General features: G+C 37.4%; 1 protein-coding gene across 1 annotated transcript in view; it reads left to right on the forward strand.

Annotated features, from left to right (window-relative positions):
* LOC145692224 (methyl farnesoate epoxidase-like) overlaps nucleotides 1-24,777 on the forward strand; it is a 113,311-nt gene that overhangs the window by 35,380 nt on the left and 53,154 nt on the right. The window contains exons 2-3 of the mRNA XM_081767521.1: nucleotides 1,382-1,630; nucleotides 4,061-4,479. Of these exons, the coding sequence (XP_081623647.1) occupies nucleotides 1,382-1,630; nucleotides 4,061-4,479 (668 nt within the window). The remainder of the gene's footprint in view (nucleotides 1-1,381; nucleotides 1,631-4,060; nucleotides 4,480-24,777) is intronic.

Below are 24,777 nucleotides of genomic sequence, written 5' to 3' on the forward strand. Positions count from 1 at the left end.
GGATAGGTCTCTCGATGCCACCATCAGGTGCCAATAACCTTCTTAGAGGGAGGATGAACAGGTGGAAGTCAGGGCATCTTATTGTTCTTAGATGTAACTCATGTATGAATATTTAATGTGTAAATGGCACATAATATTTTTATAAAACTAAAAGTGCGATAGTTTTGGGGTTAAACAAAAGGTTTTGAAAACAAAAGTGGAGTCAAATCACGTTGTACGACGTGGTTTTTCCATAAAGTTTTAGTAGAAATATGAAAACTGAAAACTAACAAAAGAGAAGGTAACGTTGAAATGAATAATGTAAAACATCCAGAGATTTTACAAAATACTTTATCCTGTGAAACAAAATGAAAGTTTGAACAACATTGTTATTTGCTTGGCATGTCTAAGTTTAAATAAGATCAGTTTATAAATTTCTGAAGATATAAATCACTTTACAGATACTAAACGGTTCCCGATTGTTTATTCGTTGCCGAGGCGTGGAGTTTATTCTACCTTTTTGCAGTTTGCTACATTGACATCTTTTTAACAAACTACAGCACTTGTAGAGCACCTTACTTAGTTCTCAACCAAGCAATCATCACCACATTGTTGATTGTCTAAGGTTGAAGGATGTAATAAATTTGAAGTGTGAATGTACTGTAGTTTTGTTCACGGTAATACATCATAAACTACGGAGACCAGTAGAATAACGTACGTATTGGTTCGGAATCGTAATTCTATGCATATTAAAAATTCAACAATACATCGGTTTTTGGAGATTATACTTAAGATTTTCATTGCAAGAGCAACAACAAAAATAACTTATCACACAGAAGTGGATAGATAGCCCAATGTTATTTCTCTAATTATTTTTGCTACAAAGATTTTAATGTTTAACGTTACATAATGTGTAACTACAGATACAAAACAATTGCCTGTAAATCAAGAATCTTCTCTGGCTGAAGACGTTAGTGAGTCTCAGAAACTCCACTTCAACCATTTGAATCCAGATAAAGGGTAAAATGTTTGATCTTGTCAAAGTTGTCGTACAAGAAACAACGCAATCCTCGATGACCGAATATTTCGGAATAATATTTTAAAAAGTACCAGTAAAATGTTAAAGGTATTATATACAGATTACGGAAATAAAGAGATAAAGAGCCCAGAAAGATAAAATAAAATATTGCAGGATAATGTCTATTTGCAATTAGATATAATATTTGATAATTTTCGTTCGTTTACGGAGCTCATTTCTGCTCTAAAATAAAACGTTACACATCTTACAATTCTAACCCTATGCAAGAACTCAACAGTCTAGTATAGAAGTGTAGAAGTACTGTAGTAGCGATTTTTAAAAGTATCAGAAATTAAGAACAACTTAAATATTTTCTATTTTTAGCACCAAAGTCTGTTCCAGTGTTAGGAAACATCCTATATTGTCTGTTTGTATGGTTCCAATTGCGCTCTTGGAGTCTAGTAACAACCTATATGTGTGAGAAATATGGTCCAATTACTACACTTAAATTCTTCGGTTTTATTATGGTTGCCATGTCCAGAAAAGAAGTTATACGTGAGGTCCTCACGAGCAGAAAGACTGAAGGACGTGAAGGTCTGCTTGTGTTTAAATATGCCTATAAAGGAGATGGAGGTAAGACATGTCAATATTACTTAAAGATATTAACCCACGTAGAGTAAAATTATGTCTTTAATTATATGCTAATTTTAGCGAAGTTAGCAAAACTTTTACCTTCCAACTTGATCAGCATTCATTTGCCGGTAGATCTGTTCCATATGATTTTATCTTATGTGCTTATTTAAAAGTATAAGATATACGCTTTCTTCAACTTGTAGAGTAATCTTGTTCTTTGGAGTTGCAAAAAATAAATATTAAGGGAATAGAATAGGGTAAAATCTACCCCACGTTGTAAGTTTGAATACATATGTGTACGATTATTTTCTAATATAGACCACGTAAAAATTATTCGATTACCAAAAAACTTAGTGTATATTTTCTTTATGTTGCTGAGAAAATTATCATATTTTGGAGGGTAAAATCTACCAAGAATAGAAAGGTGAATTTTTTTTATCCTTGAATTTAAAAATACAGTATCTTTCACGATAGTTTTCGTTAAAAAGGACTTCCGACTTTGACATAATGTATCATATATTTTCATTGACGTTTTTCAACCATTGAATCGTCCAATGTGCATGGAATTGAAACCAGTAAAAAGAAACATAGCTACCCTCATCCTGATTCTTTATGTAGAGTTCCAAGATAACTTTTACGAAACTCATTCGGTATTGTTACAATATTAGATATGTATATTTTCGTTTGATACTTTCCATAATGCCCCGTCCCTGGGTTTAAAATCGGTTAATAAGGATCAGTGAATTAAGTCATCTGAGATATGGAAAACTTCCTCCCTTCTACACCCCGATAAAATAAATATGATACAAGGTATCTTTCTTAAGAATATTACATTTTCATTGAGTATGGCGTATATGTTTGAGGCTTTACAATCGCTTCCGTTACTCGAATTTAAAACCAATAAAGAATGGAAAGGTGACTCAATTTTCCTCCTGGATTAAAAAAAAAATCCATTTTCAATAAAGTTCAGTTTTGCTCAGCAACTGAATTCTATTTCAAAACGTAACATCTTCGCAGTCAAGAGTTCAAAACAAATGTAATTAAAACCATGCGAAAAGGCGTGGGATATATTCATAGGGCAGCCGCTAAACAAGAGCGTCAGAGAGACTGGAAGACAACCGCTCCCATTCCCACCCTGAATTTCATATTTTAAGGACAGTAAGGCAGTTTTAGAAATCTTTTGATAAGCAAAGTCCAAAAGAACAAGCTTGAGGTCCTTACAACGAATAAATACGGAGAACATACAGATGATTAAAACTGGAAAGGCCCAATTTCCAGAATTTTAAGCATGCCCGAAAGACGAAAGTAGAGCCACTTTTGGAATCCTTGGTCCAAAAATATACAAGAGAGCAATATAGGCCTATAGCTCCTTACGGCCAATGGTAATGGATTATAACTGATCAAAATCCGTATTTATTCGGTGTAAGGACTTCAGATTTTTTTCTGTCTGACTTTGCTCACCAATAGGTTTCTAAATCTGCATTACTGCCCTCTTTCTTTCGTTTTGAATTCGTGGTTGCGAAGATATGACGTTTTCCGTCAGTGTATTTTTTTTGACACCATGCATTTACGTAACGTAATTATGCATCATTGAGTATGACATTCGGAGCTTGACTTGTTAATTATTCCCACGCTTCAGCGTACAAAATGTAATGTTAATATCTTAAATTTATGACAAAGGAGGGGGAAATTAGAACTTCTTCCCCATTCCATCAGCACCCTTGTCTACCGGTTGTCCTATGAAACTCTAATCCACGTCCTTTCACGTTGTTTGTGCTTCATTTCTTTCGGACTCTTGGAACAAAGATACTATGTTTGCTGAGAAAAATTGAACCTTTCTGAAAATGGACTTGGATCCCTTTTGCTCTAAAAATATTTTATAAAAACTGAGTTAGAGCCAAATTTATCCTGCAATCCAAGTTTGTTCGAAACTCATAAAATTAGTTTTTTTTTTTAAGTTTGATTACAGTCTTGCATCAGTAGCAAGGCTATATGAGACATGGATTCTTGTTTAAAGTCGGATCCGAATCATTAATTTTGAAATTTTACGTCGGATCACAATCAAACTCTATACAGAAAATACCGACGTCTCGTGCCTCTACCCTCAAAATTTAATGTTAAAAGACCTAAAATTGCGCCCTGTAGCGTGGTGCATACATACAGACAGACTAACAAATTGAGATCAAATTGTTCCAGATACTGACGTTAGGCACTGATGTTATAATAAGTATCACGCTTTAATAGTTACGCGAGCAACTGCCATACCTAGGGCATTCTAGCGTGGTTCCTTCATACAAGCTATGCCAAGGTGTAAAGTTTTAAGAAAATTTAGGACTGAGGTAGGGAAGAGGGAAAATTTTCACAATATAATGAAAAAGAAATTGATAGTACTGATTTAAGTTTACTATCATGCTATTTTATTTATTTCAGCTATACTTTTTAGAAGTGGGAACAAATGGTTTGAGAACAGACGATTAACACTACAAATTCTGAAAGATTTAGGTTTCGGAAAGAATTGTATGGAGGTGAGAATTAATGAGGAGGGTTCTCGGTTAATTGCGTTATTACAAAAGAAGAGTATTGAATCTGGATCCAAAGGATTTACAATAAATGACTTATTCCATGCACCTGTTCTGAATTGCCTATGGAACCTCATTGCAGGACACACATTTAATTATGATGATCCATTCCTTCATAATATGATAGACCTTCTAGAAAAATCCGAAATAGTGGCAATGAAGTCAGGATTTCTTCTAAATTTGGCGCCGTTTCTACGTTTCATTGGACCTGAGTTTACGGGCTATAATCATGCATTGAGAGTGAACAAATGTATCGGAGACTACATACAGGTACTATTTTTAGACTAATAATGTATAATTTCATAAAACAACTATTTTTCTTTCCAGCTACTTCTATTTGTAATTGACTTTTATTTGGCTTGAATCTTGTAAATATATTTTCAACTAGTCTTTCAAATGGATAATCTTCAAATTTTACGTTAGGTCTGATGATATTACCATAATATATTAATTTTCAATATACTATTTCTTAGTATTTTTCAATATTCAAAATTTGTTTCACAGGTAATTTAGATGTAAGAGAGCAATTATTCGTACTGACTAATATGACTGGCTCGTTTCACAACCAACCACCATAAATTGCCAGCTTCGCCCACCACGACAAATTTAATAACTTATTCTACATTACGCATTAGAGTAGTGAGTGTAATTATTATCATTTGGAAATTCTTACGAACAGGGAGTACATTTTTTGTACCTCGCGATATTAAGAGAACTTCCCCTAAAAACTTAATAAGAATTTAACGTCATTTTTTTGTTTGTTTTCTTAGAATCTCCGTTGACGTATCCCTCCCGTTTCAAATCTCTTATCTCTAAGAGAATATTTTATTAATATCACTGATATATTTAATTATGTGATTAAGTGAATGTCTCATTACTCTTATGTCGATTCGGGTTTACTACTGTGTTTTATCGTCAAAGTTGTATGGAACGTAAAAATATAGTTTAAAGTGAAATTCGAATTATCGTCATTCCGACGGAGAATCAGTCTCGTGTCTCTCACACTGAAGACGGTTGACTACTCGCTTTAAAATTGTTTTTCCTTTGAAGCAAATAGTTTTAAGTGTTTATTCAACATCGTTATGTATTTCAGAAAAAAAAAACTTCAATTAAAATGCACAGAACTACATTTCAGAATCTGATGAAGTTATCTTCATCAAAGCACTAGTATAAGTCCTTGTGTTGACAAAACATTATTCGGTCACAGTTCTTCGTGATTCGTATTATCAGGGTATTCATCCAACGGTTAAGACATTGCTTTAAGAGTGACACATTACCTTTAGCAACATGTTTAAATAGCATAATATCTTTTCAAATCACCCTAGAAAAGATCCTACTAAATCTATAAGTTTGGTTTACAGAAAGCTAATCTATAGGTGATGCTTTCTCGGAAATTGTTCTACCGAGTTTGAGTATAAATTCTTTCTAAGCATATTTTATTTCTAATTTAATATTACCCTATAACATAATGTGAAGCACTTTGAAACTTGAACGACTAACTGGAAAATCGTGTTAAATGAAGATAAATAAGAAGAAAACCAACGTGATAAAGCGGACAACACCAGGACAGGAATGGGCGAACGTATGGCTAGAGTAGGAGAAAATCGAAGACCTCAAGACGATCCCCTATTTAGGAAGACTAATATCCTCAGACGGAAGAAGTGAAAAAGATGTAAGTTCTACAATAGTGCAGGCCAAATAATCATTGAATGGGAAAAGAGGACTGCTAGCATCAAGAAATGTGTCGTAGGACATTCGAAAACAATTTATTAAGACCTTGGTATGGAGCGAGGCGCTTTAGGGATTAGAAATATGGACATTGGGAAAAGCTGAAATATTCAAGTTGAAAGCATTTGAAAGGTGGTGTTGGCGCAGAATGCTGCCCATATCATGGACCGAAAGGGAAGGGAATGAAGACCTACTAAAGGAAGCTAAAGAAGAAAGACAGATCATGAATATAATGGGAAAAACAAGAAATAGTCAGTGCTATATTCCTAAAATTTTCATAGGGTATACACTAGGGTGGGCCGGGCCGAATTTTTTTTTCAGATATTTAGGATTTAGTAGTTATCAAAAGTTGTGCATTGGTACGAAATGAAGCCATGTCAAATATCTTGATTTTAAAACAATATTTAAAAGGGCCTCCGTGGCCCTAAAGTGCCTAATTTTTTGTTCAAATAAAATTATTTTAGGTAATAAGAACATTTTACCAGACAATACTATTAATACATAAAGCATGAAATACATGGTTTCGGTATACGCAAATAACTATCAAGAGCTTAACTAACTTTCATAAATACCATATTAACACACGAAAAACCTTCGTGTTGATCCCAGCTCAGAACTACCAAACTTTAAGAGAATATAACTTTTTCGCATCTTGATGCAAAATGCACAACACTGGCTTTCCGAAGGCGGCGCTTTCATTGCTGAATTCAAATAAACTAGGAACGATACGGCTGCGAGCCTCTCTTAGTGTATTGTCTTGCCTTCGAATTAAGGATATGATTTTGAATTATGACTCAAAATGCGAAACGATCATTAACCCCATTAAGAAACGAGATACTCCCCATTAAGAGCCAAATTAAGGAAATTTAAGAACGGTGCTCAGAAGTTATTTGATATTTTCTCTTGCAAATACTGCTATAGATTAACCTGTAACTGTGATAAATCAAATTAAATACCGCTTTTGGTGTGGGAGCTCATATTAGATCAGAGAAATCAGAAACAAATGACGAGTTGCAATGTAGATAAAGCAGAAACCCATAGGCTCAAAAGAAAGCATGAAGTACACATCGATTATGAAGCTGCAGTACCAATTACAAGAGGGTTATGATCGTTAGCCTCAACCCCGCACTTGGAACATACATTAAGCGCTTCCACCCCGAGTTCAGACGATGAAGAGTTCGCATGGAGCTACCGTTTAGAGAATAAAATTTATAGTAAACCTAAATAAACAATAGTGAGCCCTAAACAAATGAGTACGGCAAAAGATTTAAGAGGTGTCTCGAATAGGTCGGCTGCTAAAATTGTGTCCGCTGTTTTAGAATATATGAATTTACTGAACAAAACTGACCATACAAGGTAGTAGATAGAAACAAAATCTGTAGGAAACTAGCAAAAAAGAAGAAGAAAAAGAAAAACGAAACCGTCTACAGTGTAAGGCTACTAATTTTAAGGGTCTCTATTTTGATGGCCGAAAATAACAAACTATAGCTCTAATTGACAATTGCAGTAGGTAAAGCACTGAAGAATATGCGGATTATATCGATTTGATCGATTGGTCAGAAGTAATAGTAACGAAACCTCCAATTTCGGCTAACGTATCAACAGAAGAACTAACCGAAATGATTGTGGAAAAGAGGAGGTTCAACAGTTTGTCACGTTCTTCTTCCACACACAGGCTTTGGAAAGGTGTGTAAAGGTAGTAACCGAATCTTCTTCAGAAGTATGCGGTAGTGTTGCGCGAAACGGTTATATTCGCGCAAAACTGGAAGCACGAAAGTATCTACCAAGCTTCGGACATAAATCTCAATATTTTGTTCCAAGATTCAACTAAGGAGCTTTAAGTAAGAGGAGGGTGGGTGGGAGGAACTCGCTGTGTAGCCACCTCCACGTGGTGAGTTCTGAGCTGGTTTGGTGTTTGTTGGTCAATTTTTCAACCTTACCTTATTTATTGGTGTCCGTACTATTATATATATACTAAAAAAAAATCAGACGAAGAGCTGCACATCAGATCAGAACATTTAAAATCCTGGGGTCAGGTTAAAGTATTAGAAATCTTAACCAATTTTCTATACATACTTAAAATAATGGTATATATTAAAAAAAAAAAAAAACAACAACAACAACAAAATAACACTTTTCGGACCCGCAGGTCCTGGTGAAATATTTTCATCTGCCTCTGTTTTGGGGAAGAAACATAGCATTATACAACTTTTGCACGGTACTCAAATTTAATTTTCTGAAAACAAATATTTCAATCATATTTTCACTACTCACAACCATATTTTTTCAGCATTAACATTCTTTCGGGCTGCCGGAGGCCGGTTAAATATTTTTTATCCGGCTCTGTTTCGGCGAGGAAACATGGCATTATAAATTTTGCACGGTACTCAAAACTTAACTTTGTAAAAAATATATTTCAATAATATTTTAACTATTCACAACTATCTTGTTCTTTTAAAAAAAATAAAAAAATAAAATAAAATAAATAAATAAAAATAAAAATAAATAAACGTTCTTTAGGGCCCCCGCTGCCCGGTCAAATAACTTTTATACCGGCTCTGTTTCTGTGAAGAAACGTAACATTATACAATTTTTGCACGGTACTGAAACTTAACTTTCTAAAAATATATTTTAATAATATTTTCATTGCTCGCTACTTTTTTTTTTAAATTAGCGTTCTTTCGAGCCCCCGGGGCCCGGTTAAATATATTTCTATCCGGCTCTATTTTGGTGAAGAAACATAACATAATATTATAGAACTTGTGCATGGTACTCAAATTTACCTTTCTAAAAAAATATTTCAATAATATTTTCACTACTCGCAACTATTTTTTTTTTCAAAATTAACGTACTTTGGGGCCCAGGGCCCGGTTATATATCTTTTTATTCCGCTCTGTTTTGGCGAGGAAGCATGGCATTATAAATTTTGCACGATACTCAAACTTAATTTTCTAAAAAAATATATTTCAATAATATTTTAACTATTCACAACTATCTTTTTTTTTTTAAAAAAAAATGTTTCTTTAGGGGCCCCGGGACTCGGTCAAATAACTTTTATACCGGCTCTGTTTCTGTGAAGAAACGTAACATTATACATTTTTGCACGGTACTGAAACTTAACTTTCTAAAAATATATTTTAATAATATTTTCACTGCTTGCTACTATTTTTTTTTTAAAAAATTAGCGTTCTTTCGAGCCCCCGGGGCCCGGTTAAATATCTTTCTATCCGGCTCTATTTTGGTGAAGAAACATAACATAATATTATACAACTCGTGCATGGTACTCAAGCTTACCTTTCTAAAAAAATATTTCAATAATATTTTCACTAAAATTAACATTCTTTGGGCCCGGGGCCTGGTTAAATATCTTTTAATCCGGCTATGTTTTGGTGAGGAAACATAATACAACATTTACAACTTTTGCACCATACTCAATCTTAATTTTCAAAAAAAAAAAAAAAAAAAAAAAAAAAAAAAAAAGGCCACTTTTGGCACACCCTGGACGCTGTTTTGTGATCATCTATGATTGTCATAAAGAACATAGAAGTCATTTTTAATGAACAATGCATGAATTAATTAATTGAATTTAAATATAAAGGATATATTATATAAGCTAAAAACAATTCATGTTATTTTCTTGATGACATTTCTTACTTAAATCACAAAATTAATTACGTACATAAAGGGATGTAGGTATGGAGAGGGAACCAACTCATTCCGAGAAGGAAGAGAGAAAATCGTGCCTGACGTGCCTGACGTGCCAGAAGTAAGAAAATTATGATCAAATGTAACCTTATATATAAAAATTACTGATACATGATTTTTTTTTAAATTAATAGGTTCTGTATTGCTCAAAGTTACGTACTAGCATCATATTGAAAATATCCATACATTAGTTTTAAAATATCGAACAATCGAAATGTCAGAACCATCGACCTTCAAAATGCTAGGATATCTAGGAATGCTAGAACAAAAATACGCAACTTTGCATCGATCTATCCCCATGCCGTAAAACTAACAATTTTGTGTTTTAGTCTGGTGATATAGCCACTTTATCATTGGAATAATGGCCTGATTAAATAAATAAATAAATATAAATGAAACAAAAGTAGCAAGTACTATACGCTTTGAAGCAGAAGGTACACTCTAATGACTAAGATTAAGTAGAGGGTATACGGCGTGTACCGCTGTTTACCCTCGACTACAGCCCTGGAAATAGTATGATTAGCCATCTTGTTTGGTACTCCGATTGGATCACGGTGTTGATAGGAGGAAATGCAGAAAGAAAACCAGGAAAAGGAGGACCAAGGAGTATCTAAATGTCTAAATGCAATTACGAAGAAGAAACCTTATCAAAGTATAAAACAGCTTTCCCAAGGGAGGCAAAACTTTTAGAATTTCCATGTTGCCCATCATCCTATGGATGAGGAGATATAGCAGTAATAGTAGCATAATGTCATTTATTTCTCACGGAAATAATCCTGAAATTTTATACTTATGTTGGGGCGTAAGTTATCTCGGAATATAATTTCGAAGGTATCTGAGGCGATTTGCTAGGTAAGCTATACGGGCGCGGATGTCCAATCCGAGCAGATTTCTTATTTTGGAGTTGTTCATCCACCAAGATTTGTTGTGCTTGATAAGTAAACTAAACTTTGCAGAAGGTGAGACATATAAGAAAAGGGCTGTGTCAGCAGTCAAACTGTGTTTCCTCTTTTTCTCTTTTTTGAGGCAATGAATAAAAATGAATAAAAATTACACCCTAATTACTCTGGCAAAACTGCAAGAAGTTTGACCGTTGTGTACATCTGAGGGCACCATTGCATATTTCAACAGGTTGTGACATTTTTTACATTATGTCAAAATTCTCTATTTTTAAAATGAACTCTATATCAGAAAAAGATGGTACGAATCAAAGGACAAATAAATATGATTTTCAATGATATCCAATGTTAGGGGATTCACAAAAACAACACTTAAAACTGAAAGTTTGATCCTCATGTAGAACTCAGCAGAGGTGTAGCCACGGAGGGGGAGAATCTTTGGGAAACACTACAAGCTGGGTCGGTGAGTCCCACATGATTTAACTCCGGGCCAGAAGGCAACGCTAGCAGACACCTGTGCTTCTTTGCAGGTCTCGCCTAAGGAAGGAACCATTTCCGGACAGGGTGTTGACATGTGACAAAAAGTGGGTCCTGTACGAAGCTTCACGGCCCGTCATCATTGGTTAACATCCCATGAACAGTTTCCAAAGCAGCCAAAACCAGCACTGCACCAAAAGAAGGACCTCCTGAGTGTTTGGTGTACTGCTCGCATATCGTGCATCGGGAACTTCTACCAGCTGGTTAGAGCATCAATGCAACTGTGTACTGTCAACAGTTGAGCCATGTTCAAGAAAAACTCAAAACTCTGAACCAGCGCTTGTGAATCACAAAGGGGTCATATTGTTAAAGGACAAGGCTAAGTCCCACGTAGCTGAGCCGGGACACCGTTCCACGCCTTGGATGGGAAACACTATTGCATTCCCATACTTCCCGGACATTGCACCCAAGGGCGCAGATCCCGAAGGGGCCGGGTGGCCCTGGAACCCCCAAAACTCACGTGGGTCCCCTATTTTATTTATGAATATAGAATATTTGGCATAATTTGAATGCAGTTTGTCTTAAAATCCTTATATATATACCTTTTGCATCTGAATGCCCCCCCCCCAATTTACAGAGAAATCGGTGCCCTTGATTGCACCGTTCGTTTATCACTCCTTCCATTCTTTGGACCATCACCCTAGAGGACACCAGTTCAAATTCCTAGTAGAGGTGCAAAATGGACTTGAGACCTTCTTCGCTTCACTGTCCACCAAGTTCTACGGCGATGGAATCCACGGCCTCCCAGAACGTTGGGAGAAGATTGTCGATGCTGATGGGGACTATTTTTGATCTTCTAGATACGTCTTAGCCCCAGATGCCATATCGATGTTCGAAAGTGTTGGGTGAGAAAGTAATAGAACTTCCTTGGTTACTTTCAAAGATAGGTTCTGTGTACGAGGGCTTAAATTGAACTAGTTATGCACAATGGTATAATGTTTGGCCCGGGGCAGTAGTTCTTGGTTAAACTGATAAAAACTGCCTGGAATATAATTTATGGAGAAAAAGTAAAAAAAAAGTAAATAAATAAATAAATAAATAATAATAATAATAACAAAGCAGTAATTTAGTTTTCCGGAAGGAAACCAAAATTTTCCGTTTTTATCAGGCCTCAAAAGCACTAACTGCAACACAATTTCCTTTTTGTGTTGTACATTCTAGCTGGCCCCCCTTCAAAAACAACGGGCCTCTCCTACATAAACCTGCTGGTTACACCCCTGGAACTCACTAATACTTGCATAGCCTACTTCCAATCTTAACTAATTATAATCAAATGCAACAGTAGCGTGAAGCGTTTATTTCACGCCAAAAACAATTTTGTGAAAAATCAATATTCTTATTTATTTTCGGCAACCAAGTGTTGAAGAAAGTAAACACTAACTATGTGTAAATACTTATTAATTATTTTTTGGGGGGGCGGGGCACGGGCTCAATGGTAGAGATCTTTCCTCTGGTACGTAAGGTCCTTGGTTTAATCTCCGACCATGTAAGTTTGTTGTGTCCTGTCCATGAGATTTCTCGACGTACTCCCGTTTCTTCCCATATTATCATTCTACCAATTCTTCCATCATCATTCACTTGCCTTTATCATCTGTCTCCCTTAGCCTAAAGGGCATAATCGTGGGATGTTAAACAGAAAGATTTCATTTATTTTTTAATTGATTACTAGCTAAACCTGCGCTCTTTAGATAGCGCATCATTCACATATGAGCATGAATCTAAATGTCATTCCTCACGACGTCTGTGCATGTCCCTTTACAGACACAAGTGAAAGACGTCTTGATAAAAAAAATCGTCAAGGGGTACCATAAAAAGGAGATTTTTTCGATTATTTTTTCAATATCTCACCCCGTTTGGAATATTTGAACCTACTCCGATTGGAGTTTCTAATTCATGTACGATCAGTGTTTTCTTTCTTCTTGCATTCAGTATGTAATAAGCAAATATATTAAACATAGAATTAATTATAATGTTAATGATATATGGTGTTCATTGGGCAAAACACTCCAAACAATAAAGATTTATCTTAGACTGGAGAATTGGTTATTTTTCGTTTTTCATTATCGTTAGGCCATGAAACAAACGCTTGAGAGATATACAACCTATGCAACCCCTGTATAAACTATGCATTGTTGGAATGCATAACTCATAGGATATTATGCTTTTTTTACATTTCAACACTTCCATTGTACCCCAAAAAAGTAATAAATAAATAACTGTCACGTGTTTTAAGTATCCAATTACAACTTAACAATTTACAGAAAATTTGCAATCTATTAGGGAAAAGGGCATCTTTGTAGGGCCTGTGGTTCCCGAGAACTCACTGTCGAAATGATTGGCCACAAATATATAAACGTTCATAAACATATAAACTTTTCTTGACCGCAAACATATAAACCTAACATTTTAATATAAGACTAGTTGATCCTGCACTGTTTACAGAGCACACACGTTTAATAGGAGCGTGAATCTCCTTCCCACTTCTCACTATATCATTTCAAGTCCCTTTTTGGACACAAGTAAAGAACTAGAAGACTCTAAAAGGGAGTAAATTGGTATAGACATGTCACGTCAGAAGGACCCAGACAAAAGGGCGAGGACAAAAAGGCCCGAGTCAAAAGGGCCCCGCGTCAAAAGGGCCTCGGTCATAAGGGCCCGAGTCAAAAGGACCCCGCATCAAAAGGGCCCCGCGACAAAAAGGCCCGAGTCAAAAGGGCCCGGGTCAAAAGGGCCCTGCGTCAAAAGAGCCCCAGTCATAAGGGTCCCCGGCAAAAGGGGCCCCGAGTGAAAAGAACCCCGCGATCAAAGGGCCTCACGTCAAAACAGCCTGAGATATAGCCTGAAAAGCATGAGAAATATAAAAATGCTTATTAGATTATAAGTATTCAGTGGACACCACCTGATTTGTGTTGAAATAACGTACATGTGGATCAGTATACAGTGTTAGTTAAAGTTATTACGACAGCCCAGTTACGATTCATGTGAACAGAGAAAAGTGTTGCAGGTAGGTATTGATCAGTGCCGTGTCATGGTGCGGGTGAGCGGGGCAACGACCCTGGCTGCCGAAGGTGGCGCAAAATTCGGGAGTGAGAAATAAAAGGAAAGAAGGAAAGAAAAAGAAAGGAAAATTACTTGGAATATTTTAGATCAATAGCAGATAGTGTCGTGTTAGGAAAATCTATGTACACCCAACAACAAAAGTCTCTCCACCCTAAGTGCTCTAATTCCATCCTTCAAGAAAAACAAGAGCACCAACTGTGTCTCGGGGAAGGGGTAAGGGGCGACCTTGACAGAAGGATAACTCAGTTTGCTGCAATGTTAATCCCCCCAGCAAATCTGATAACAAAAGCAGTGCTCTAAATAAACAAAATAAACCATTTTCTGTATATTATCAAAACGCAAATGGACTGCGAAGCAAACAATTTGAATTCTATACAAATGTATTAGCGAATAATTACGATTTAATTATAATAACTGAGAGTGTGCTTTGTGATGGTATACACACGCGGAATTCTTTGATTCAACATATACCGTATTTCTCCAAGATAGGAATCTTGAACTGACTGGGAGGGCTAAAGGAATCTTGAACTGACTTGGAGGGAGTTGTTGTAGCTGGGCTGCACGTGCACTCTGTTTATAACGTTGCTTCATATGATAGGGGATTTGAATGTATAATAGCAAAGATAGCAATAAGGTCATCAAACATATATGTATGTGCTGTTTATATACCACCGTATTCAAACATGGCTGTTTACGAAAACTTTTTTCAATTCATTGAGGGTAACATTTCTGTGGGAAGTGCTGTTTTCTGTATTGGAGATTTTAATATTCCAGAAATAACAGGAGTGGCATTTTCTTTTGAGCATTCAACTGGTACTTGTAAAAGTGTGTATCATTTCATGAGCTTGTTTGGTCTAAGTACATATAACAATATTGGAAACGAGAATAATTGTACATTAGATTTAGTAATATCTAACATAGAAGGAGTGGAAGTTGAAAGAGCGGAAATGTCATTGGTGTCCGAAGATCGCCATCATCCAGCACTGGTAATCTTATGGTCATATAAACGACAACCAAAAATGAAATCCCAAAATAACTTCCAGGGTTACAACTTTAGAAGGGCTAACTTCTTAAAAATATATAATGATTTATCAAATGTGAATTGGGACTGCCTTAAGCTTTCAAATGATGTTGAAGTTGTAGTAGATAAATTTTACGAAATACTTCATAACGTTTTAGGTGCAAGTGTTCCTCCTAAGAAACTCACTAACCATAATTATCCGTGCTGGTTTACGGCTAGTATCATTAAAAAACTTAAAGCAAAATCATACCATCACGAAAAGTGGAAAAGTGGAAAGGGGAATATTTCATTTCACAGAGAGGAGTTTCACAAAATGCGCAGGGAAATATTAATAAAACTAGAGATATCGCAAGTTCTTAGAACGTTCATATTAGAAACGGAAAATAAAATAGGCACGGACCCTTGTTATTTCTGGAACTACATTAAAAGTAAAACTAAACATATTTCAACTGGGTTTCTTACCTTTAATGGTCAGGAATTAAAAAACAACAACGATATTGCTAATGCGTTTGCTAATTATTTTCGGTCAGTATACTCAGATGTTGGTGCTAAATATAATATACAACATTACACTCCTGACAAACCTGTATATGATACATTAGATCTGTTAGTACTCAATGAAATAAAAATGGAAGAAGTAGAAGAAGCGATAAGAAAATTGAAGCCAAAAACGTCTTGTGGTTCAGATGGCATACCACCTTATATACTAAAAGGTTGTATGGACATTCTTAAATATCTCATACATATTATAGCGAATATCTCAGTAAAGACAGAATTTTTCCAGAAAAGTGGAAAGAAACCATAATCTGTCCAACACCGAAGGATAATGGAACTAGAGATATAGATAAATTTAGACCCATATCAGTATTGTCACCATTTTCAAAGGTATTTGAACAGATTATTTATCAACGTGTTCTAAATCATGTGAAACCCGTGCTATCGACCTATCAACACGGAGATAGATCAACATCCACGAACCTGGCCATCATTACTAACTACTTTAATGCATTGACTGGCAAACTTACTCGAATACCTTACTCTCTCTTTGACGGTGATCACCCACTCATCTCAGATGATGCCAAAGCTGATGTCTTTGCGAATCACCTTCAAACCATCTTCACTCCATTTCTCCCTGAAAGATCTGAACGACATCATCCTGCATATACGTTTAATGTTGATTCTCCTTATCTTCAACTCAGTACAGAGCATAACTTTCCAGCTCATCACGAACTTACCGTACCCATCACAATTCCAGAAATTCGTGAAGTCACAGCTCGCAAACGTAACACTGCTCCAGGAATGGACCTTATTACCTACCGTCACATTAAAGAGAGTCCTTTCTGTTTACTACTCCTGTTAGCTCATATTTTCACCTTCATTTTACGTACCGGTATTATTCCCGCCGATTGGAAAACCTCCAAAACTTTAATATTTCCTAAACCTAACAACCAGCCACTTCTGTATCATCTTACCGTCCAATACAATTAATCACTGTTTTCTGCAAAATTCTCGAACGCATTCTTGTAAACAGATTTCATCCACATTTCTCTCACTATCGTATCATTCCACTCCATCAAGCAGGTTTCCGTCCTCGCATATATATAAACAACTCCTTGTCACATCCTGTCGTTATTCATTCCAGCGTGCCACAGGGCTCAGCATTATCTCCACTTATGTATCTGCTCTTCGTTGCCGATCTTTCTCCACTTCCTCCAAATGTACATCTCTTCCAATTTGAAGAGGACATAGCATTTCTTGCTCTCGGCTAAACGGTCCATCAATTGAGCACAGCACTCCAGTCTGCTGTCGATATCTTTGTCAGTTGGTGCTCGAAATGGCGATTACGCCTAAATTCTGAGAAGACTCAACCAATAGTTTTTCTTGACCCTAAGGGACGGTCCCGAGTGCATAGAAACCCAACACGCCTGTACCTTTCTATTCTTGATACTCCCATTAAACCTACCAAACATGTTAAGTACCTGGGTGTTACATTTGATACTCACCTCACATGACGACCTCACTTAGCTCAGATTATCACTAAAGCCTACAATAGACTGAATCTTCTTCGCCGAATCACAGGCACAACCTGGGGCCTAAAAGCAGATACTATACTCACAATATATAGGGCGTTCCTACGACCCGTCCTCACCTATGGGTTTACAGCTTGAGTCGCTGCACATTCAACATTTTACAACAAGCTCAAGGCCCTAGAACGACACACCCTGCGTATTGCATATAGTATCAAGCTACCCAACCCTACACAAGATCTGTATGATCGCATCTCCCTTCCTCACATCCTTTACCATATTGAAAAACTTCGAGTTTCCTAAATCACCAATAGACTGGCTCAGAAACATCCCCTTTTCCTTGATATTCTACACAGAAATATCGACTACGCTCCACAACATCCTGTCCGTTACCCGCCACTCTCCCTCCTCTTTACTTCATTTCGTTATTCACTCCCACCAAATCATCCTGATGAGGACATCGCATCAGCCTTTGTCATTCATTCAGATTCGCACTACATATTCCCATCATATGTACAGTAATCCATCTCTTCTAACAGGGCTCATTGTATCTCTCATCATGATCCTGAGCAGCCCCAGCATCGGAAGATAACATGCAATCGTCTAACTAACCCTTCCCTTTACTGTGTTGTTTCGCGTTCAGTGCACCTCACCCTCATCTCCATCTCATCACCCATCCTAATGATTATGGCTGAAGGCCATAATGTCTGCAATGGTACTTGAATGTTATATAATTTATCATCAATAATGTTTATATAAATTATTAAATCACTTAAACCGTCGCTGCTGCCTCTTTTCCATATTACTATTTATTCTCTTCCGGAGAAAAGGCCGTAGCCCTTGTAAGACGCTGGCATGCCTTCAGCATGCTAGCATTGTAAAAAAAATAAAAAATAAAAAAAGCTTTTACCATTATCTTTCTTATAACCTAACTCCTCTTGTAGTCAGTTACTGTACTATGCTGTGATCAGGTATAGCAAACGTACTTGTGACATCAATACATATACCCTACTTAGGAGTCTAATAGAAGGTTTTCATCTTCTGGAATTTTTTATATTACGATTTTGAAGGTCTGTTTGTGTTCATACTTTGACCAAATCTTTTTCGCTTTGCGACACAGGTTGCTATTTTGAATTCGAAAATCGCATATGACTTACCCTATGCATAACGGACTTCATCGCACAATATCACAACCTTCATTCACTACTACCAAATCTTCTAAAAATGTCTCTTCACCTCCATCTCGTTCTCGCTCTCCAAAACAATCTGGAACATCTAGTACCATACAGACTACTACTCCTAAAACTCCACGTTCACGCTCAGGCTCACCGGTACAAATTCCATCTGAAACTAATCTTCATGACTCATCTATGGATTACAATTCAACAGAAACTTGTGCTACACACTTGCCTCTGTCCATCCTGAACATTCTAACAAACATCCAACTCTTCACTACTTTCTACTAACTAATTTCGACACTAAATTCAAGACTCCACATCTTCCACCAACTTATAAAATACGTTCCGCGTGTCGAAATCAGTGAGATTATCTTCCGAAATAATGCAGTTATTTTGAAATCCTTTAATCCGGATTTTCATCACCATGTGCGGAACAAAGCAACTTTTGAGATTTTTGGCAAAAACGCCAATATAACAGAACTCCAACCCATACAAAACAAACAACTTCCGCCTCCTCGAAAAACTCCTATGTTACCAGTAGTCATAAAGGTCGTTGACCCTGAATATCCAAACACTAAAATTGAGGAAGAACTCAAAACGGAACAAATTCAAGTACATAAGTGCATTCGAAAACGGAACGACCGAGAACCCACCTATCTTATGCGTGTATTGACTCCTGAACAATCTGTTGTCGATCACCTACTTCTTACAGGAGCAAACAGTTACAGATGGAGACATAAGATTGAACCTTCAAGAACTCCAGCACCGGAGCCTATACGCTGTGAACGGAGCCAAGCACAGAATCAACTTGTGGCCAAAGATTATAAAAATTCTTTTATTTGTGGTTATTACACCGAAGATCATGCTACTCGGAATTGTCCTAATGGAAATACCAATCCTAAATGCAACACATGCTCTGCAAAGCATTCCACTTACAGTTCTAAATGTAGGGCCAAACCATCAGTTTATCCTACTTACTGTTCCATGACAACCAGAGCTTACTGTTACAACCAGAGCTTACTGTTCCATGAGAACGTCTGACCGTTCAACGCCACCAAATAACTCGTTAATTTATCCTGTTACAATTGAAGACATAATTCGTTTCTTTAGAGTTACGACCCAGAACATTCATTCCTTTCTGCGTGCTCATATTCTTAACCAAGTCATGGTTACAGTTATCCAAATATATAAGATTCAGCTTTATGCTACATATTCTGGTCAACATGTTCACTTTTAACTTCATCCTGTTTCAACAGCTGTCTAAAATTATACGTATAATCATGGATTTACCATTTCCATTTCTAAACATCCGCTCCTTCAACACTTGGAAGGTACTTCTCCACACTTTACTACCGGGAGGAGATATTCACTGCTTTGCGTTGAACGATACATATCTTGCCACACCAAACATGTGCATTATCACCCATATACTATTTCTCGTTGCGATGGTTCACCTGGAGATCGAGCAAATGGCGGAACTGTTATAAGAGTACGAAGCAAACTACCTTAACGGATGATCATGCATCACTTTCAAGTCCCTCTTCCGGAGTACAACATCACTCTGATATATGTTCCTTCACGTACTATTGCCTTTGCTACTATGTATGTTAGACCTAATATTCAAATTTACTTGACATTCTTCCAATACGTGGACACCACGTATCCGCATTATATTATTATGACTGATCTCAATCTATCAAGTAGCACTCTTGCGCAACGACGAAATTTCCATCAATTTCTTGTGCTTCAGACAAATGCTGAACTATGTGCATTACCAAGACATACCCGACATTCCTCGAATACAACACCTGACGCAGTCATTGTCTCCTCTACCTTACAACCATTCGTAAGCTGTAATGTTCTCTCCGTCTAATGGTAGTGACCCCGATCCAGTTAAATTAACATTACATTTTCCAAACCACCGTCAAGTTCCTGACGCCACAACGTACCGTTCCCTGTTATGCCCGTGCCGACTTGAACAAATATCGAGAAGATTTGACTAGTACCGTATCTATTGTGCCTACTCCTGTAAATCACTCTGACTTACATAACAGGTTTGATACATTTACCACTGCTATACAACATAGTAGCCACCAGCATATACCCAAAGTTAAATCTAATTATAATCGAGCCGCACTTCCTCTTCAATATCGCATACTAGTTGCTCTTACACGGGAGGCATACCACGAATATCTTCGCACACGTGATCCAGGGCCATTTCAACTAGAGCGCCAATATTTACGGCAAGTTCATAATTATATCATAGTCTATACAAGACGTAACTGGATCCTAACAGTTAAAATCTTGATCAAGAACATAATAATACCAAATTCCGGAATACCTTTCACAGGCTCTCTGGTACACACACTTCTCTCTCTTATCCTCTCTTCGTCAACCAGACTTCAGTACAAACTGATACAGAGAAGGCTAATGTATTAGCTCACCACTTCAAAGCATTTTTACGCCACCACTTATCACCTGCACTACTAAACGTTTAAGCACTACAATAAGAGAGGTAGGAGATTCTCATCAACCACATCTTCGTATAAGTTCTAGTCACAACTTAGATTCGGATCATTCTCTTACTAGTCCAATTACACCTTTGGAGATCACCAACAAGAAGAATATAGCTCCAAGGACTGATGGTGTAACTTACCGCCATATTAAAGAGGCTTCACTGCTGATTCTGCTCCTACTGGCCGCTATTTATAACCTTATACTTCGAACAGGTGATTATCCGGCTTCATTTCTGACGTTTCTGAACGTTTCTGAAATCGCATAAAGATAACAGCAAGCCACAGTCTTAACGTCCAATACAACTTACGTGTACAATGGGAAAGATCCTCCAACGCATCTTAGTTCGGCGCCAACATACTCACTTCTGGTTTTCGTCCTAACTACAGTCAAAATGATAATCCTCTTAAACTTACCACTATTTTTACCAACCACTTTTCATAGCATCCAACCTTCCAGTTTATTATTATTTGACTTCGAAAAGGCTTTCGATTTAGTTTGGCACGATGGGTTACTTTACAAATTTCATCTTCTACGACTACCATTCGCATATATCAGACTAATTTATCACTACCTCACCAATTGCATAGCATATGTCTACATGAATTCATCTTTATCTTTTCCTATTTTCTCACTTTGAGGTGTACCCCAAGGGTCAGCGTTATCGCCACTCCTATATATACTATATGTTAGAGATTATCCAGTTCCTCCTGACCCTATCCACACATTTACTTTTGCAGATGATACTGCTTACTTTGCCTTGAGAAATATATTTAAAATATCAATACTATACTTCAAGAGGCAATAAATAAGTTCTGTGACTGCTGTAACACTTGGCGACTCCGAATTAACTCCACTAAATCACAGGCACTTGTCATTATTCCATCTGGACACACCAGTCGGGTTGAACGGAATAGACCTCTTTTACATCTTACTATAGTTGGCACACGCATTTCCGTCACACGTACAGCGAGATATTTGAGTGTTATCTTTGATGACCATCTTTCAAGGCGTGGATACCTTCAACATCTCATAACTCTGGCGCAAAATAAACTAAATCTCCTGAAGAGATTAGTCGGCACTTCCTGGGGCCATCATGAAGAGACTGTGTTAAACACTTACAAACTCTTCTTGTGACTACCTATACTCCATGGACAAATCGCATGGCTTAATGCCAGTAACAAATTCTACACTCTCCTCCAGATCATTGAAAGACATGCATTACGCCTTGCGTATCGCATCAAACTTCCTAGTCCTACCCGGCTACTCTATGATCGTATTCCATTTCCACATCTCATTCTTCATTTAGAAAAAAACTGCGCACCAAGTACAGCACTACCCGTTGTACTCAAGGCCATCCCATCCATTTATACGTATCGATGCCGATCAAGATGTTCCAACCCGCCTACAGGTTACACTACAACTACACTTAATTACACTGTGTGTTCTTACACATTCTGATGAACAAATAGACGAATTTCTGTTAGGATATCTACCATCAAATTTATCATCAAACATTTATAAATCTTTTGCACTTTAATTCGCACTAACAAGAGCATCATATTGTCTCTCATCATGTGCCGAGTCGCCCCGGCACAAAAAGATAACCCTTCACCTGTCTAACTAACAATATCACTGTGTTGTGGCGTCAAACTTGCACCGCATCTTTCATCTCATCACAGAAGCATCTTGATAGATAATGAACATATCTTGAATAAGAATTCCTGATCAATTGATGAATAAAGATCCCAATTATGAATAAAGATAATAAATAAATGGAATTAAACGTCTTTGTCCATCCAATGTATCCTTTCTTACCCCTACGCATAACTCTACTCCAAAGAGAAGGTATTCCCTTCTACGCGTTCTTGCGTTGTAAAAAAAAGCGCTTTTGCCATCTTCTGGGCCGATAGTAATATCGACCGTATCAACTGTGATATACGAAACATCAGAACATTTGCCTTTTGAGAAACCCTTTCCCACTTCCTGGTCGAAGAAAGTCAAAACTAAGTGTAACCGCTGAGAGGCTCATGAAGCCCAACTGAGCTGATACCAACTCAGTTTGCTAGCGTCTTCAGGCCCATCTAGAGCACTATCCAAACGGGTGGTCTTCGTAAACCTTACCTTACCTTCTACCTCTTGCGACTTAACGATCTTAGGAAATGGATCCTGGACCAGGTCCTCGTCATCCCGGATTACTATACGTCATTGTTCAGGGCCCTTCTATCCCATCAGCGAGGGGTGATAAGCGGAAGGATCGGCATTAAGTCAATTCAACTATTTCACAAACTTCACATTTGCCATCCACTGCATCCGTTCCTATAACCACGGATCAAATAACAACTGCTTCGAAACGTCCTCATACATTGAGTGAATCATCCTCTTCTTCTCATGAACTCATCGACGGAGACTTTCCGCCGTCAAGGCACCTTCAAAACCACCGCTTTATGACTTATTTTAACGAACACTGCCGTTACATACCGAGATCTTCGTCAACTCTATTTACGAATTTTGAAATATCTTCCTAGATCTAACATCAAACAACTCATCCATACCAAGAATGGTACAATTATCCGCTCGCCAGAGCCGAATCTAGCTTCTACCATACGTAACACTTATTCTAATGAAATTTTCGGCCCATCAGCAGATCTTAAGAAACTAAATCCCAAACAAGTAAAGCAACCTCTGTCGCCTCGTAAACCGCCGGCACTTTCTGTTGTCATAGGAGGTGTGGACCAGCAATTCAGCGATGAGGAAATCGCTAAAGAATTACAGCTGGAGGGACATTCAATATTAAAGTGCATCCGTATTAAGAACGCTAATAGTTCTACCTATACGGTGCATGTATTTACAAATTCACAAGACACTATCGACAATCTTGTTAGTGACGGTGCTTGTATATATCTAAAACCTCATAGAGTAGAACTCTCTCGCTCCTCGACATCTTTGCCTGTTCGATGCGATCACTGTCAATCGTATAATTCACATTCTACATCTGATTGTAAAGTGCGGCTTCTGTACAGGACTTCATGCTACGAAGTCCTATACGAATCTCCACAACCCTCCTAAATGCTCGACTTGTAACGCACAGCATCCCACCTACAGCTATAAGTGTAAGACGAAGCCGGGAGCAGAACTTTTCAAAGCTGAACTCATAGTACCTATTCGTCCGCGTGAATCACTGGACAATACCCCTGCTCCAGCTTCAGCTTCTCAACCTGTCACGATCAATCAATTTCTCACACTTTTTAGAGTCTCTTTACAAAACATCCATCCGTTTCTCATACAATATACCCTCCAGCAAATTCATCTTGCTGCCAAAAGCATCTTCCACATTAATTTCACTGGTACATACTCTGGCAAATATGTTCATTTTCACTCAACTCCTTATGAAACTGCTGTTTAACACTTTGTTACATCCACTGTTCATCACGCTGATCATGACCATTAATTTCTTGTTTCTAAATATTCACTCGTTAGCTAAATATAAACGCTTGTTTGAACAACTACTTTTGGAAGAACACATTAATTCCTTCTTACTGAATGAAACCAATCTTACTTCTGCCTCGCTCTAAGATTGTATCGCAGAGCTATGGAGTCTGTGGGGAATTGAAGGAGGAAATCCGATAGCTACACCACCGTTTGCGCGACATGATGGTATAAGGCAGTCGTGACGGAGTAGATGGTATGAGGGTATTTTGCTACCCTCATACCATCTACTCCGTCACGACTGCCTTATACCATCATGTCGCGCAAACGGTGGTGTAGCTATCGGATTTCCTCCTTCAATTCCCCACAGACTCCATAGCTCTGCGATACAATCTTTGCCCCAACACCTGATTACTACTTTATATTTTCAACAATGTTATGTAACAGTGGCCACCATATACATCCGTCCT

Source organism: Thermobia domestica, chromosome 8 (assembly GCF_964235325.1).
Source record: "Thermobia domestica chromosome 8, izTheDome1.hap1.1, whole genome shotgun sequence".
In the NCBI taxonomy this organism is placed as follows: domain Eukaryota; kingdom Metazoa; phylum Arthropoda; class Insecta; order Zygentoma; family Lepismatidae; genus Thermobia; species Thermobia domestica.